The sequence below is a fragment of the Coccidioides posadasii genome, chromosome 4 (genome assembly GCF_018416015.2).
Source record: "Coccidioides posadasii str. Silveira chromosome 4, complete sequence".
NCBI lineage: Eukaryota > Fungi > Ascomycota > Eurotiomycetes > Onygenales > Onygenaceae > Coccidioides > Coccidioides posadasii.
Window position 1 is genome coordinate 2,828,925 of NC_089410.1, and position 16,727 is coordinate 2,845,651.

Here is a 16,727-nt window from a genome sequence, read left to right on the forward strand (position 1 = left end):
CAATATTGGCCTTGATTTTCTCCTGCTGAAGATATCATGGTTTACCACCACCATACCGTTACCATTACTATTATCATTACATCTCTACCAATTGCAAATCACAAATCTGTTTTCATTTCATCCGTCATGTGGCATTTCCATACCAAGTCACAGCACTAGAGACAAAGAGGCCGTACTCTCAACAAATGGCCAAACAAGAAACACAGAAATTCAAAGAATGCAGTGAACACAAACATTAAAAAAGATCAGGGCATATGCAGAAAAGGGGATAAATGAAGGTGAAATGGGAAGGGAAAAGAAAGAGAGAAAGTAAAACATAAAACCGCCAGCATTACAACGTAGGATGGTGCAGGGGCGGGAAAGCGAAGATAGACATGCAGAAAGGGGTACCTGACGGAAATCGCGAAATAACATCATCTTCTCCAACATCCACATAACTCTTTCGAATTTTTATTTTCCGTAGTCCATGCATCGACCTCGTCACGAACCCTCGAGTCTTGCACCAGATCAACCTTTCGTGATGCCAGGCTCTATTTTGGGTATATTCTAGAGCTTTATCAGCGAAGACGAGAATGGCTAGAAAAATTTAAAATGGTGCGAGGAAAGCTTGCGGGGGAATTAGGTAAAATGAAATGAAAGTGATACGTGACTTCGAACAGGAAACCAGAGCACAAGATTATTAAAACAGGGCCTATTTTGCCATGACGGAAAGGATCAGGTCGTTAGATTCATCAGACACGAAATGTTTTCAATAGATCAGTGGGTCATAGAGGTATAAACACCAGTGGAAATCCCAGATGGAGAAAAGATCACACGAGATGGCGAAGTCAAATCAAACATAAATGTGCCTTGGACACCAGACGCCCGTCAAATATGGCCCCAAATCGTGGTAGAACGAAACGTTAGCTGGAAAGAAACCAGATCGAAAGTGGGAAGGCGTATCGGAAAGCTTTCTGGGCATTAAGGTTGGATACGGTAAGTTGTCAATCAACCGAAATCGAAGAGCCCGATGACTGGGAGTAAGTGTATGACAAGGTATTTTCACTAAGTCCACAAGCATCCGCGGGCTCACAAAAGGCTGCAAGGCTCATGCGAAAGGGTAGAGCCAACTAGCTTAGCCAGAGAGGGAATTCTGGGCTCGGTCTCTCATACGACGTGCTTGAGTTTCAAGTGCCCTGGCCATTAACTTGATCACTATAAGCAACGATTAGCTATGATAGCAAAACAAAAAGGGTAGGACGGGAGAAAGAATGTGGAAATGCTTACCAGGCCAGACTCCCGCACGATCCAGCAAATAAGCTATTGATAATGAGACCTTGGTCGCATATCCACCTTCCATCAAGCTAGGCAAGCAATCCCACGCTTCGCCGCTGCTCGAACATGGACTCGGTGCGCTGTCTTTCATTTTCGTTTCGACGCTATGGAGAAAATCCTCGATCTTCTGAATCAGTTTAAAATCTTCGTCTTCCAGCAGCATGAGTACGGGAACCTGGCTCAAATCGGTGGGAACTTGGCCAAGAATTCCCAGATAGGGCCCAACCCGGTCCTGGACAGTACTGATCCACTCAGCCAATACCTGCGCGCAGTCAAATAGGCACATTGCACTCTGAAGTGGAAGTTCCCTGGACGTAAATTCAAAAAAAGTGTTGCCAAATCTGTCCGCCATGTTGATGGAATCCACTGCATAGAACGCAGCCTTTCGCAGATGCCGTTCGCTTTTTGATGATTTTGTTCGACGACAAGAGGTTCCTTGAAACGGTGTCTCTAAGCTAGGATCATTGGAAACTCCAACATCTAGGGTATTAAATTCGGCGAGTAGATCTTGCGCGAATTCTGGGCCAGGGCTTCCGCTGGAAGGTTGGGGAACTTCGGCGGATCGGGAAAGTTCGTCAACCATCGCATTCCAATCACGCTGCCAAAAGGCTTCCCTGGATCGACCCAGATTGACATAAAGCCTAACATACGCAAGATCCAAAAGAGGTATACTATCCGCGGATAAGGGGCCCGCACCAAACGGATTTGGTCGTTCCAAACTGCGATGCGGATTGCTACCCCAGGCGGCCTGCCATGCACGGAAAGCGGGCTCAATATGCACATATAGGGCTTCAGTTTCCTGACTTGTCCATTGCTTTCCCATGTGCTGCTGACGGGTTTCCCAAATGTAATTATGGAGAGCAAGGATCAGGACCAAACATCCAAAAGGGCTCGGTTTAAGATCTGTGGGAGGCAATCCGTCCATTTGCATACCAGATCCAAATTGGCTATGCGGAGAATGGTTGTGTTGTCCTGCTATCAGAAGATTCTTCAAGGCGTCCGAAAATTTAACTGCATTCTGTTCCGCGTGCGCTTGGCCACCCAATGCCACCCAGGCTTCAGGGGAATCCACTGCCCAGAGTTCTTCGTCGCATGGCAAAGTTAGACGAATTTCAGAGTTAGTAAGAGCGGGAGCATGATTATATGCAGACACGAGTAGACTCGATAAAGTAAAGATAGCATATAAAGTCCGTTTCCGCTCCTCTACTACCTTCCATTTCAACCATTCGATCCTTTCTGGAGAGACCTCCGGCGCCTGGACGCCCCAAAAATCCATGTAGTTGCCGTTCAGATGAGCGTCAATTGAGGTTGAAGCATAACCAAACTGATCTGCTGGAAGACTCTCAGGGGGGTGGTGCTGGGTGAGTTCCGCCGCTCTCGCAAGGCTTACTAAGGCCGCACAGTGGGTGCTTGCAATGTCAGCTGCCGTTTTGTCATCGCAGTTATGTCCGTATATGACATTAAGCAACATTGCTTGAACCAGCCATAAAGGAGTATTCTGCACTGAGTTGTCACGTCCAGAATTCGAGCGATTAAGAACGCCCGAGTCTGCCTTGCGTCTTTCTTCAAGGTACAGTTGGATCATCCTCTTCGCAGATTCGAAAAGCTCCTTCGAAGTTGCGGTGTCGAACTCATACAAAGCACCAATAGCGGCCATTGAGAGTATCAAACAGCCATTGTCCCCCGAAGGATTCGATGTCGTCGCATTGCCATACCCATTAGCCCCTTTAAATCTGTTGGCATGTTCCGGCGCCTTGAAATCAAGGGTTGGAATATGGAGAAACGGCCAATGAGGGTGAAAATAGGTAATATATGCGCCTATATAACGCTGGAGGTCACTAGTGCTTGGCAGAGCCGATGGAGTGTTCTCAAACATCGCTGACCGTAAATTGCCGGCCGGAAAGGTCGAAGACGATGCTGGTTGGGAGTATCGACGGTGAGTAAATGTTGCAGGCCGCTGGAGAGTTGTCATAAGGGCCTGGCGAGTCGATTCTGTAATCGTATTTGCATATGACGGCAACCCAGTCTGCAAAAAGTTCGCCTCAAATCCTGTGGCACTTGGTGATGCATTTTGGAACATGTTAGTGGGAAGGCCGGATAGGACCGAAGTTCCCATTGTCCCAAGAGATGGTGATGTTGAAAACGACTGGTCAGCAATTGGGGTCAGGAGCGACTTCGGAGATACCGTTCCAGTGTGCGTGGAAAGATCCTGGAACGTGGTCTGAGGAAAATCCAAGCCAAACTGACTAGGCTGGCTCTGAGAGAGCAATGTGCTCGACCAAGGGCCAGAGGACGATGTTACGATGTGATTGGAGGTGTCTAAGATAGCCTCGCTAATACCACTTGGGCTCCCCGTACTCATCGCCGAGGGAGACGAGTTGTCAATGGCTGACTCGTTGGTACTAAGCCTCATGATGTTGTCGAAGCCGTCATACTTGATATCGTCATCGTACATGTTACGGGCGGCCGGCATATTCGAGAACGCGGGAGTAAATGGGGAAGTGGGAGTGTCCAGGAAGGCGTTGGGAGAACCCGAGAAATGCAGTTGAGCGGGATTGATAGTGCTTCCTTGGCCCAGCATCATGTCACCAAGACCAAAATCTGAGCCAAAGCTACCAAAAACCGGAGCTGTTCGAAGACCGTCGGACATGTTGGGGGGGATGGCAGTCGTATCAAGCTTGGTAAGACCATTTATCGTGGCGTGACGGTTATCAGAAGGCATCCCACGGTACTCCAGCCCCGGCATACTCGGCACCGAGCTAAGACTTGGGTGATGCGCATGGCCAGCTTGCGGCGTCTTCGACGAGTCGGGATTATTGATTATTCCCACGTTGGGTCGGTCAACATGGCTGATGGTGTTGGCCCTTGGCCTCATGTTATTGCCCCCATTCACAATCGAATTCTTCCTAACGCGAGTGGAACTACTTGTACTTTCCCTTCGCACGTTACGGGGACGAGATGATGGTGTTGTAGTCATGTGCAGCTTCTGTTGGTGCCTCAGCAACAGATCTCTTCTCGCAAAGCATCTTGTGCAATCCGGGCATTCAAATGGTTTTTCCTTGGTATGAGATCGCTCGTGACGTTTGAGATGTTCCAAACGTGCGAAAGAACGAGTACAAATTACACAGACATGTGGCCGGGGCTTCTCGGTCTTTGGCGGTGGTATATCAGCCTTCTGACCCCTGTTGCTTGCCGTTGCATTGCTGCTGCCTGTTTGTCGAAAGAGAATGATGATAAGCAGGGCATTTGAAAATAGCAAAGAAGCAGTGCTGTGTGTGCCTTACCATGACCGGTATTCACAACTTCGCTGATTGTCACGAGGTCCTGACTCTGTTGACTACCGGCAACATTCTGATCTGCCATCATCTTAATCCTAATCAACAAATATGAATCTCTAACACCCGGTGGATGCTTCACTCAAGAGCATCCGGAAAGCCGATCTTATATTCAAAATCCAGCAGGAACGAATTAGCGTTGGCAGCACGGCTCTCTCGATGGGCCGAATCTAGGGTGAAGGAGAAAGCTTGGGCCGATTGCGCAGGATCAGATATAAATGGGGGAAGGCAGGCAGCTTTACCACATCCGCTTTTTCTAAGACAGATGGTTAGCACATGGCAAGGCTGAGGCACAGGTGTCTTTGCTTGAATAGTAGAGGAACGAGCCAATCAACTCAGCCGAGGAAGACGGGTCGATGGAAGCGGGAAGGACTATGAGGTGGATGACGGGAATTCTGAGAATAATCACATACCTGTTTCAGCTAAGAACTAGTACGGGCAGGGAATGGAGGGGGAAACGCGATGCCAGAGACCCGGGTGCGAGGGTGAAATAGGGATAAGCTATCAATTTCCAGGCTTAAGCATAAACCCTGTCAGCTGGTGGTTAGAATTGCGAAAACAGTGGGAAGTAATCAATTCGAAATTCGACTTCGAGGGAGAGGGCGCTGTGTTCGGGAAACAAGGTGCCCAAGCAGCACGATGCGAGGATGGGATGCTGGGTGGTTCGCCACGATTCTAATGGATGAAATGGACGACTGTTCAATAAGGTAAAGCGCCAGCGAAGAGTCAGTGAATCAGGATGCAGGATGCTCGCGCTCTGGCGCTCAGGGTCGAAGCGCTTCGGTTGGAACCCTCATCAACGACGGGGAGAGTCACTGCTCGGCGGTAAACGGGACGACTTCAGGAACAAGAGGTTGAGCTGCAATTGTCGACCTCGACCGTGAGGATTGCTTCGATGGCCCGTGAGTGTAGCTTGGTAGTTGACTCACAAGGTGTTTCAGCAGAGCGAGAATACTCCAGAGTCGAAGGGCGATGGACGTCTGAACCTCTGGGTGCAAGGTTGAGCAGGTTCGTTTCTGACGAATAACTCCTGGAGTCGCTCGGCTGGTGGCTGACTACTTCCATACCGGTGGGCCTGTTATTTATGTAAGGGTTGGGTGTACATACGTACGGTACGGGCTGTCCACGCTAGGTTACGGTACGGGACAGCTGGTACCGCGCTAGCCACGCTCCGCCGTCGGTTCCACAGCAATACGGTTTGACTTGTGGATGACAACTCCAGACGCCGAAACGATGTTTCCACAACCCCAAATCCCAGCTCGTCTCTTCGCTGGTGCGACCTTGCGAATTCCCGTCAGACATCAATTCCCCTGCTTCCAAAGCTCCAACTTCCTATTTTGATGCCAGCTCGTAATCTGGCGCCCACACATTTACGAGATGCTTTTGTATGGAGTGGGTGGGTAGCTGTCGTCTTGGTATAAATACAGTCATCGATGGTCCTGTGCAACATTGCGCGGGAAGAACTGTGTCCGGAGTCAAGTACTTACTGTACTCCGTACGCAAGGCGTGAATACCCATACTCTTCTTGGCAACCATGCCAGCACTAGCGTTGTATCCTGCATCTCACGCCGGTAAAGCTCAGGATTCTTGAGACAAAGGAACATGATGGGACGCCCAGTGCCGCCTCCCAATATCAAAGAAAATTCATTCCATTGCATGCTCGAGTCGGTAGCCCAAACGCCAGCACAGCCACTGTTTTCACCACCTCACAGCTATAGAAATTCTTCGGACTGCGGAACCTATGAACTCGCGGCGGAGCTGGGCCGAAATCGCATTCCTCCCGTACTGAACGGCATGGAGCCTCCTTCTCCCGGACTATTCCCCTTCCCTCTCTCTCTCTTTCTTTTTCTTTGGAACGTTCCAGACTATTATAGATGTTCCATGAACTCGAAACCCGGTTTAGCTCTACGGAGTACACAAGAAGCACCAGGAGAGTGAGGGCAAGCGACAAAGGATGCATGAATGGCTCTATGTATTGTGTAGCCTCACTCCTTGCTGCAGTTAAGCACCCCTAGGCAATAAGCTTAAACACATTAAAAATTGTTTAGCATAACTCTTATCCCTGCAAGAAAGTACTCAACAAGGAGAGGACCAGTGATAAACTAGACGAGAGGGACAGGATAGCCAATTCAAAAATGGTCCACATACCATGATAACATTACTTGTTCCACAGTGAGGTGTCTACCAGCTATCTGTTCACACTCATTTCAAGCACTTCCTTCCAGCCTACTGTCAATTGCCCCTCTCCATTAATGGCAAGCGAGCTTGTTGCTGGAGCTCCCCTTCTACGCCGCCAATGTCCAGGAGCATGAATGTTACACAATAGTTGGGAAACTGTGGTTTCAACTTGCTTATTTTTCTGGTAAGAACATTCCTGTGGGAGTATATATAAGAGATCCATGTTTAAGCGAGCAGATGGACAGTGTCACCGTTGAGTGAGATTCATTCTACAATCACAAAGTTTGGTACAAGAATTAGTCATTCTGAGTGAAAGGCAATAACACTTGTAGTGGAACTCACCTCTAACCAACCCGAAGACTCCTCTATTCTAACTATAGAGGATGGCTTTGGCCAAAGATGCATATCCATCATTCCAGATACGCCACTCGGCCAAATTTGGATGGGGCTGGATAATGTGACAAAGCTAAAGATCACGAAATCTAGAGCTTGCTTGCACAATTGTGGAAAGTTTATCAATCACCGAGTGCGAAGGGCTTTTCCAATTCTATACTGATGGCATGACCTCAGCCGACCCGCTAAGACCTTAATTCACAAGCCTATTATCCCATCCTTACAGATGCGGGCTGAGGACACGCATCTACATACAAGTGCTATATCCCTTTCAATATGGCCTCCTCCACGAACATACAGAAATGCTTCTAAAATAGCCACATCAGTGTTCACTCCGTACCCGTGGTGATATAGTCATAGGAACTATTACCTCGATAGAATGACCGCGGCAAGGAAGGCGTTGTTTGCCCGCAATTTGCGGCGTGTGGGTTCGTTTACCTCCACGGGATGAATACTTACTCGCCGATGAGTGTAATATTCAGAGTTACAAGCCTGTGCCGCACTCAGTTGTTTATTTCTACACGCTCCGTGCTCCATGATCTCGATATACACTTTTCTATCGTAAAAAGGTGTCGTGCGACAAAATCTGGATATGGAGGAAAGGCCAATTTTGGAATTTTAGACGTGAGCATCCTCTCTGATGTGTCTCGAGTCAACAATGGTCATAGAAGATGTGAAGCGATGGCCCTCGGTTGTATCCCGAGTAGCAGCATCGTCGGCCACCTGGTTACTCTATTGGGAACCCCATGTCTCTTGCTACTATCCTGAATACCCAGCCTTCCGGGCATGAGATTGTTATCAGCTTGGGCAACCGTGGTCTGCTTTAGCTACTACCTCTCCTGCATCGCCCTTCTGTGTTGATGATAGGCAAGGGTGTGTTTTGAGAGGAGGAAGGAATTGAATTCTGAGCTGGAGAGGGTTGCTATAATGGCACCTACGATTAGGTACGTCTCGCCTCTTTCTGAAATCTCTGACCGGTCCTGGCATGTCAATCATGCAGTATCTGGGGACTCGATCTCAGACTGTCTCGAGAGTTTATGTCCTCCGCAAGACCTTGCAACCTTCTTAGCGCCAACATTTAGCGCCGTTTTCAACCCCTTTCGTCAGCACCAAAAGTCCGCTGGGAGATCTTTATCTTATCTCTTCGTTGTCCCACAAAGATACTACGTAATTTGATCTCAACCAATGATCAGAGCTGCGGCGTGCACACAGTTGAGTCGACTCTTTCACGCGAAAGGCACCAGCGTACGGATGAGATGGTAATATCCGATTGCCTGCATGGTCCTCCGTACTGGTATTTCAACGTTGAGCTACCGGCCAGACCGACCAGGCCAATGGTGGCGGTTGGATGCGCATAGAATCGAAGCAGGCGCCACCAACCCTCGGTCCTGATTGGAGGGTGAGTCCCACAACAATGGCGGACTTCGCAGCCACAGCCAGGCCGGCCAGTGACATTTCCCCGATTTATGACGTAACCTTTGACTAAGCAGTGGCCAAAATCCGCCGCAAATCGCGGGGCGCAAAGGGTTCTCGGCAGAGCGGCGTGAAGCTGTTGACCTTGAACCTCCAGCTTAATCAGCCACCCCGGAGTTCGGACCTAACGCTCCTTGGTAACTCAAGGGGTAAAACTGTAAACGTTACAGGGTCAGGCACAGCTAGCCGAATTCAAAACTGCGTTGAAGGGCTGGACTAGGTCTGCGGGCGCTCTACCGGCGCTGGCGACATCGATATGTGCAACGGCACGTGAGAGAGGAAAATACACGTCCCAGCCGTCGATCGAAGGGCAGAGCGGAAAGCAGGCCTGGGTGTCCTGTCGTTGGGAGGGTCTGTGCTCAGCTCTTCTGACTTGCAGCGCTGTCGGTATCGTCAATACGGAACATACGGAACCGACGTACCGCGCTTGTAATTTCCGCCCGGAGTCTGTCCATGCTGTAATGTTCCGTGGCTCCACCGCAACGACTGACTCGCCAGCAAAAAACGCGGACAATGGGCGGTATCCACCCGCAAGCCCCGGTTTTCCCCAGCTTTTCTTTGGTTTCACGGTTCTCTCCCAACGCCAGGATCTTCCAGAACGAGATGAAACAGGAACAATTTCCTCCAAGCTGACTGCCCTGCAGGTCCGCCCGTCCCAGCGGAAAATTCCGGTTTGGGCTTCGCTACATGCCATTCCCTCTCATCGTGCCTCCCCCCGGTTTGCCGTCAGCCCCCAAGAGGGCAACTTCTGCAAGCTCTGACGAAATGGTTACAACGTCGCCTCCGGAGAAATTCTGGCGCCAAAGGTCCGAGTCAACAAACCCACCATTTGATTCTCTAGGTCCTTGGCGAAACCTTTTCGCGAAAGTTTGAAGCCGTGGCTTGGGTTGACAAATAAAGAGCCACGGGTTGAAAATCTGGGGAAATCTGGCCCTTGACGCCAAAATCTGATGTCGGGAGCGTTTACTGAGCTTCGTGACATGCTTGGTTCCCAGGCAACTCTTGCGCTATTGTTCGGCAAGATCTCCCGCTCTAACTACCGCCCCATCCGCGATGCTCAGGCAATGGCAAGGAAGGTCCAGCGTAAGTAATACTGCGGCTTGGGCATGTGTGGTGAGGCTCGTGTTGCTCAGATTACGTTTGTTGGATGTTCAGCTGGGGTTGGCGCTTAACGGCGGCGGGAGAGTCTTCTGATTCGAAGCTGGAACCTCAAAGTCGTGAGTTAGTTGCTTGTTCACCGTGTTCCTTACTCCGTACTCCGTTCAGCTTTCGCAGTGGTGTGGCTAAAGCGCTTTGGTTACAAACGGGAGCATCATGTGATCCACTTCATATGGATGTCTCTCATAGGGTACTGACACGAGTGACTCGGCTCTCACGGTGCGATAAGAGGTAAAAGATCGGCTCCGTGGTTTGAGAGACACGCCTGAGGAGAAACATTGCCTGACTGCTTCCATGCCTCTATGGGAAACGATCGGAAGGGCTCTATTAGGGGACCACATGAATTCATTCAACTCTCTTATGTTGCTTTGGGGTTTTGGCGACACTTACAGAGATGGCGTCACAGCAAATCATGAACATATATATGTATTTCCAAAAGAAGAAATGTGATGTCGGCGGCGGCAAGCCACTTTGCGCGGCAAAGGACAACATTCGCAAAGTAAGAGCGACCAGAATTTTTACAGGAAGCAGATGATGGCCTCTTGTAGAACCATCCAACTTACGACGTAGAGTTATAGCTGTCAAATTTCCATTTTCACAATTTGTCCATTGAAAAAGGGCTGAAACAAGAGCAATATATGAGCTGTGCACTATGGAGTAGGGCGCGCTGCATTGTACAGTACATACAATACCTGGTTACCCAAACATGGTTTGTCATTGTATGGAACACGTTCTCCGTACATTACATCAAAAGTGTAGAGCATTGTGCTCTGTCGATAAAGATCAGGCTTAAAGCCGGTTGAGATGAAATGATATCATGTTCTTTCAACCGCCGAGCTGTGGGTATCTTTGCCTCGTGAGGCCCAAAGGTCAGAGCTGGCGTTCATGGGATTGCTTCAGCCTGTGAGGGAAAGTTACAGGCAGACGAATTCATTTGCAGGTCCAGCCCTTCGGCCTGTCATCACATAACTAAATAGGCTTAACCAATAAATACATATAAGCCAACATCTCAGGTCGTATTCGCTCCAGGCCATTGTGACTTTGCGGCTGAAGCTTCCATAGTATCGCCAGATAAGCTCGTCGCAAACGATTGCAGCCGAGGCCAGAAGTTCTTGGCATGCCCAACACGAGCGGCATGTCTGTGACTTAATTTTGGGCTCGCAACATCACCATGAGAGTGGACAAATCTGGACTGTCCTCGAAGGGAATGGCACCATGAATCTCGCTTACCTGGCCAGGCGACTGGCCTGATGGCCTATCAGCCTTTTCTTCATCTCAACTCAAAATTCCTCTGCCAGTGCACAACCCTCAGCACTCCTGGAGAGAAGGACCTTTTTATTTTGGATCATGACATGTTGGAAACTATAAATGCGCACAGTTTCAATCAAACAAAAGGCCACTGATCACGAGAGAAACGATGCCACCATGGAATTCAGTAAAAATCCAGTGGTTGCTATCCCGGGGCTGCGTTACAGCAATATCTTTTTTCGTCTAACTTGACAGCCATGTCATCAACAGAAAGCCCGTCACCCTCACCATGGCCCATGCGTACCGTGATTCATCGGCGACCAGGTTCGCCGCCTGAGGTTTTGTCGTTCGATAAGGGACTTGTCCCGTCGCTTCCGACGGAAACTTCAGTCCTCGTTCGCGTGTCTCACGTGGCGCTCCATCCGGGAACTATCATCCTGATGCATCTCGTCCCTTCGTTGTTCCGCCATTTTCCAGCCATCGCGGAGACAGACTTCTCCGGAGTCGTTGTCGGGGCTGGCGCTGGTGTGCCGACAGCAGCAGACAGCAGCACCCGGAGTTTCCCCTCCGGCACGCCCGTTTTCGGTTCCTTTCAAGTTCCCGTTCATTTGAGCAGCGGGTAAGGAGCTTTGGCAGAATATATTGCCATTGAGTCTTCGTCTATTCCCCAGAAGCCGGATAATGTCTCATACGCGGCGGCGTCTGCCCTGGGTGCCTCACTTTACACGGCGATCACGCTGATTGACGCTGCGAAACTTCCTCCGAGATTTAGAGTGCTTATCAATGCACCTTGCGGAGGGGTGGGACATTTCGCAACGCAATTACTCAAGCATCGCGATCCAGAGGGCCATATCGTGGGAATTTGTTCGCTACATAAAGAGACACTCGCAAAACAGCTAGGATGTGACGAAGTGATTGACTACAAGGCCTTTCCTAACAGCGAACACCGGAGCCTAGCAGAGTACCTAACCTCCTGGTATGGAAGCACAGCAGAGGACAAATTTGACGCTATTTTTGATGCATATGGAAGCCAGGACCTATGGGAATCATCACCGGGTTATCTAAAGAGTGGTAAAAATCATGTATACGCAACTGTTGGGCCAAAAGTTGGCTGTACATATTCGGCAATTCTTGGCTTCTTGTGGAAAATGGCGAAGAACACAATTTGGCCGCCGGCCTTGCTTGGCGGTGTACCCAGGGTGTACAGGCAGATATCCGCTTTCTTGGATACTGATGGTCTTGAGAAATGCCGTGAAGTTGCTGTGGATGGATCCGTAAAGGCTTACTTGGGTGGGGTGTGGGAGATGGAAGAGATGATGTTAGCATATAAGGAGCTCACCGGAGGCCATGCGCAGGGAAAACTGGTGATCAAAGTTTGGGATCCAGAGAATTGATGGCAGGTTCATCGCTTGAATGGAAAGTAAGGCGAGGGAATATCGGGAGATGAGGCTACTCCGTACATACTAAGTAATAATGACAAGTTTACGCTTCAAACTGCAGGGGTGTGAGGGAAGCGACTCCAAGCGTGGCTGATATTCATGGACATTAATGCATGTGCAGGGTAGTTAATGGAGATAAAAATTTTTGACAGAAGTCATACAACATCATGTAGCGTGTTTTGGACCAGGGGAGCTCAGTTTATCGCGGTTGACCAGGCTGGTGCTTAGTTAACAGGCTATGTTTGGTGGGGGGCAAGCTTGGGGAATCTCCACACAGGCTACTGGTTTCCACTGACATCAAGCAACCAGCCACCGAGAGGAGAGATACTCCATACAGAGGAAGCTCTTCCACGCAGCTATTTCAAGAGCAACAGCAGCATTACCCTTCCTGTGCTGGGTGTTCTCTTCCATCTTATATCCGGTCAACCCGCCGCCCAACTATCTGGACGTATCATTCGGCAGATCATTGCCACTTCCCCTACACCCAAGCCCACCTCCATGTCATCCCTCTTCGGCACCCCATCAGACGAATCCCCTATGGCGGGAAAGCCCTCGTCGTTTAAATCGAAGTCCCCGTTATTTGACAACGAACCCTCTTCCTTTGGTGCCAAGTCATCGGCGCTTTTTGCGGATAACGTCAACTCTCATGCTGACGACTCTTCGCCCTGGGGTATGCCTACATCCAAGAAGGCCGCGAGACACGAAGTCCTGAAATCGCTGCTCCCCGCGACGGATGTTCCAGAGAGCTATGTTGATGTGTATGATGTAGCTCTGGGGTCGAGTGATAATCGAGGGAATACTGGCGTTGGTATAACCACGGCTAGGAAGATGCTTACAAGCACACACCTGGACCCTGACGCGCAGTCTAAGGTTATGAATATTGTCGCTGGTGGGGGAGACCTTGCAACAGGAAGCCTTTCGAGAAGCCAGTTCAATGTTTTTTTGGCATTGGTGGGATTGGCGCAAGAAGGCGAGGATGTTACCCTCGATGCGGTTGATGAAAGACGGAAGAGTAAGTTTGTTGCTTGTTCGTGAATATTTAATACTTATATACGACTGTAGTCGGGCCAAACTGACGATGGGCTGCATTGTAGGACTTCCACGACCGAACATTCCTTATATAGAGAAATTGACAGCTCAGCATGATACAAATGGCGCTCATACTGATAACCAACCCATCCCGACACAATCGAATACGTCACGCCAGATGCGCCAGGACTCATTTGAAGACCCTGAATTAGATCCGTGGGGAAGTCACCGTATTCGCCAGAACTCATATGAAAACCGGCATCGACTGAATATTAATGGATTTGCTTCATCTACGGGGCCCGGTGTCAATGGCACAGCTAATAACTTGGCCACTGCATATAACAGCCAAGTAAGATCGACTGCTGATAGCAACCAACCCAGGGAATCTGGTGCCCCATCTTCTGGAGGCACCGGGGCTGGCTGGGGAGGAGAGTCATTCAGCAACCCTTCCGGCGGCGGCTTTGGCAACCAAGGGGAATCGGGGTTTGCCGGTGGTTTTGGCCAGTCAGGAGATGATCAGGGGAATCACAACCGGAATAATAGCATGCCTCGATCGCTAGGCGGAGGTCCCATAAGCAATAACGGAGTTGACGAGGTGATAGCGATTCATATGCTCCCGGAAAAAGAAGGCATGTTTATGTTCCAGCACCGAAACTACGAAGTTAAATCTGCGCGAAGAGGGAGTTCCGTTATCCGACGATATAGCGATTTCGTATGGTTGGTGGATTGTCTGCAGAAGAGATATCCGTTTCGGCAGATTCCTTTGCTGCCACCAAAGAGGATAGCAGGTACGTCGAAAGCTTGCTAAGAGCTTGCCTAAATCATGCTCACGCTTTGTAAAGTCAATGGTACTCACCTGACAGCGGATTCAAATGCTTTCCTGGAAAAGCGACGACGGGGCCTCGTCCGCTTCACCAACGCATTAGTTCGCCACCCAGTTTTAAATCAAGAACAACTAGTGGTAATGTTTCTTACCGTACCAACCGTAAGTGCTAAAAAGAATTGCCTCCATGACTCGAGACAAGGGCTTAACAGCTTTAAGCAGGAACTGTCCATTTGGCGAAAACAAGCCACTATTTCTGTCCAAGAAGAATTCTCCGGCAAACCTCTCCCGCCGGACCTCGAGGACTCGCTTCCGCCTACTCTCAACGACTTATTCGAGACCGTTCGTTCTGGTGTCCGTAGGTCCTCTGAGGTCTACATAAACCTATGTAATTTGCTCGACCGTCTCGCGAAGCGTAATCAGGGCCTTGCTGCCGAGCAATTCCGGTTTTCACGCGCTTTGCAAGCTTTGACAGATAGCACCGCGGATACGTATGCTGTTGATAGGAATGAAGTTCCATTGTTGAATGATGGAATTCATTCGACAGCGAAACATCTTATCACTAGTCAGGGTTTACTTGAGGATGAAGCCCGGGCTTGGGATGAAGGCGTTTTAGAGGATTTCAAACGGCAACGGGATTGCCTTGTTGCAATGCGAGATATGTTTGATCGGAAGGACCGATATGCGAAGGATAATATTCTTCAGCTAGAGAAACGCATTGAAAATAATGAGAGGAAACTGCAGGAACTTCGAGCGAGGCCCGAGGGAACGGTGAGGGCTGAGGATGCTAAGAAGCTAGAGGATGCTATTTTCAAGGTATTACGAGCTTCCCGTCCGTGACTTGGACATATTTTTGTCATTTGACCGTGCTGTCTAATGGTTAACTTTGCACAGGATAAGGAATCAATCGTGCAGCAACACGCGCGTGGTGTGCTTATCAAGGAGTGCGTTCGTGACGAGCTATACATCTTCCAAAGAAGCCAATATCACATCAGTCGCCTACATCAAGACTGGAGTCAGGAACGAGTGAAGTATGCGGAGCTGCAGGCGGACAATTGGCGGGCTTTGTGCGAGGAGGTCGAAGCTATGCCAACAGGTGATTAGGTAGGTATATCGAGAGACGTACCATTTATCTCGACTTTTCAACTACGGATATGAAGTCTTTTCTCCGGGATGGTTTGCCTTAAATGTTCCTATTTTCGTCTATTTTGTTGCTTGCACCTGTATATTTCCATGTTGTATACTTCCCATCAACATACCCTCTATCGTTCTCGAAATCTTGCTTTTGATCCTATGTTATTGGAGAGTTGATACGCGATAGTTGCTTAAATGTCGTTTATCGTGAGAGAGACCTGTGATGGCGTTTGCTTTGAACGAATCTGCATAGGGTACCCCGTACCCCGTACACATGAATGTTTGGATTTATATCGTCTCATGCTATGGATATTAATGAGAGGTTTCCTCCAGGGCCTATCTTTCCCCTTGTAGACCTCTGGGAGCTTAATGGACTAGCTATCATCGTTTAAATCGCTTTGCCGGTGCATATATTATCGTGTCCATAATGAGACGGCATTTATGGACTTCGAGAGTCCCGTCCCCGCCGGCCTAGAAGATACTTGGTGAACAAGCAAGCAGCGATGATGTCATGTTCCTCATAGACGATACTTTAACTATGGGGGACGGGGTATTTTGCCATCGCAGTTCAGCTCGTGAATTGCACTCGGAAAGAGTCGGTGTGCGAACTCGCCGCTGTGGAACTGAAGCGTCCGGGGGCCATTTCCCGCGCAAATCCGTCCATCACTCCGGCCATCTTTGGAAGTTGTAATGCAAAAGAGATATATGAAAGTTTCTTGGGCCATCGATACTGCCCGTCGCTAAATGAATGTCTACCTTTCCATTCTCCGCATCTCCTTTGTGGATGGCCGTTTCTCTCGATGCTGCGAGGTCGTTGATATTCCTTCGCGGTCGAGAGTTGCTGTTCCGGGCTGAAGCTTGAGACTTGCAGCGGGCGGTGGTCAGCCAATGAGAAGCGTTCCAGTGGATATGCCAAGCGTTGGCGCGTGCCCATCACAGACGTTTTAACCTTTCCGGGTTAGATGTGACCACCATGCACACATTGTGCATAAAAAATTTCTTAATGACTAATGAGTGCACCGGTACATAGCTTTCTATTGGATGTTGGCCAATATTATGCACGCCTACATCGTGATTAATCAGCCACCACAGAACCGTCGTTTTGTCCCTTTGCCACCAGCGGCGCATTCACCAGGATGCTTCACTTGCCAGAGCTCTTGGTCAACGCACCTTGGTGCAGTTAAGCCTCGCAATCACTTCTTG

At 49.4% G+C, this 16,727-nt stretch overlaps 3 protein-coding genes across 3 annotated transcripts; 2 read left to right on the forward strand and 1 right to left on the reverse strand.

The window, feature by feature from the left end:
* Window positions 1-107: 107 nt before the first annotated feature.
* D8B26_007778 (uncharacterized protein) lies at window positions 108-4,907 on the reverse strand. Its single transcript, XM_003067268.2, has 3 exons — window positions 4,599-4,907; window positions 1,267-4,524; window positions 108-1,194 (listed from the first exon to the last, which is right to left on the reverse strand). The coding sequence occupies exons 1-3, from the start codon at window positions 4,678-4,680 to the stop codon at window positions 1,115-1,117; spliced, it is 3,420 nt and encodes a 1,139-aa protein (XP_003067314.2). The 5' UTR covers window positions 4,681-4,907; the 3' UTR covers window positions 108-1,114.
* Window positions 4,908-11,356: 6,449 nt separating this feature from the next.
* On the forward strand, window positions 11,357-12,661 carry YIM1 (zinc ion binding; the record flags this gene model as incomplete). Its single annotated transcript, XM_066125637.1, has 2 exons — window positions 11,357-11,718; window positions 11,872-12,661. 2 exons carry the CDS (start codon window positions 11,357-11,359, stop codon window positions 12,491-12,493), a joined length of 984 nt encoding a protein of 327 aa, XP_065981721.1. The 3' UTR covers window positions 12,494-12,661.
* A 182-nt stretch (window positions 12,662-12,843) lies between these two features.
* On the forward strand, window positions 12,844-15,993 carry MVP1 (Sorting nexin mvp1). Its single transcript, XM_066125638.1, has 4 exons — window positions 12,844-13,550; window positions 13,633-14,355; window positions 14,410-15,206; window positions 15,285-15,993. Exons 1-4 carry the CDS (start codon window positions 13,037-13,039, stop codon window positions 15,492-15,494), a joined length of 2,244 nt encoding a protein of 747 aa, XP_065981722.1. The 5' UTR covers window positions 12,844-13,036; the 3' UTR covers window positions 15,495-15,993.
* Window positions 15,994-16,727: the final 734 nt, after the last annotated feature.

Coding starts and splice junctions, on each gene's coding strand:
- D8B26_007778 (XM_003067268.2), bottom strand. CDS start 4,680: ATGATGGCAGATCAGAATGTTGCCGGTAGTCAACAGAGTCAGGACCTC. Junction 4,525..4,598: donor AGTTGTGAATACCGGTCATG/GTAAGGCACACA, acceptor TTCGACAAACAG/GCAGCAGCAATGCAACGGCA. Junction 1,195..1,266: donor TCGTGCGGGAGTCTGGCCTG/GTAAGCATTTCC, acceptor CGTTGCTTATAG/TGATCAAGTTAATGGCCAGG.
- MVP1 (XM_066125638.1), top strand. CDS start 13,037: ATGTCATCCCTCTTCGGCACCCCATCAGACGAATCCCCTATGGCGGGA. Junction 13,551..13,632: donor GGTTGATGAAAGACGGAAGA/GTAAGTTTGTTG, acceptor GCTGCATTGTAG/GACTTCCACGACCGAACATT. Junction 15,207..15,284: donor TAGAGGATGCTATTTTCAAG/GTATTACGAGCT, acceptor AACTTTGCACAG/GATAAGGAATCAATCGTGCA.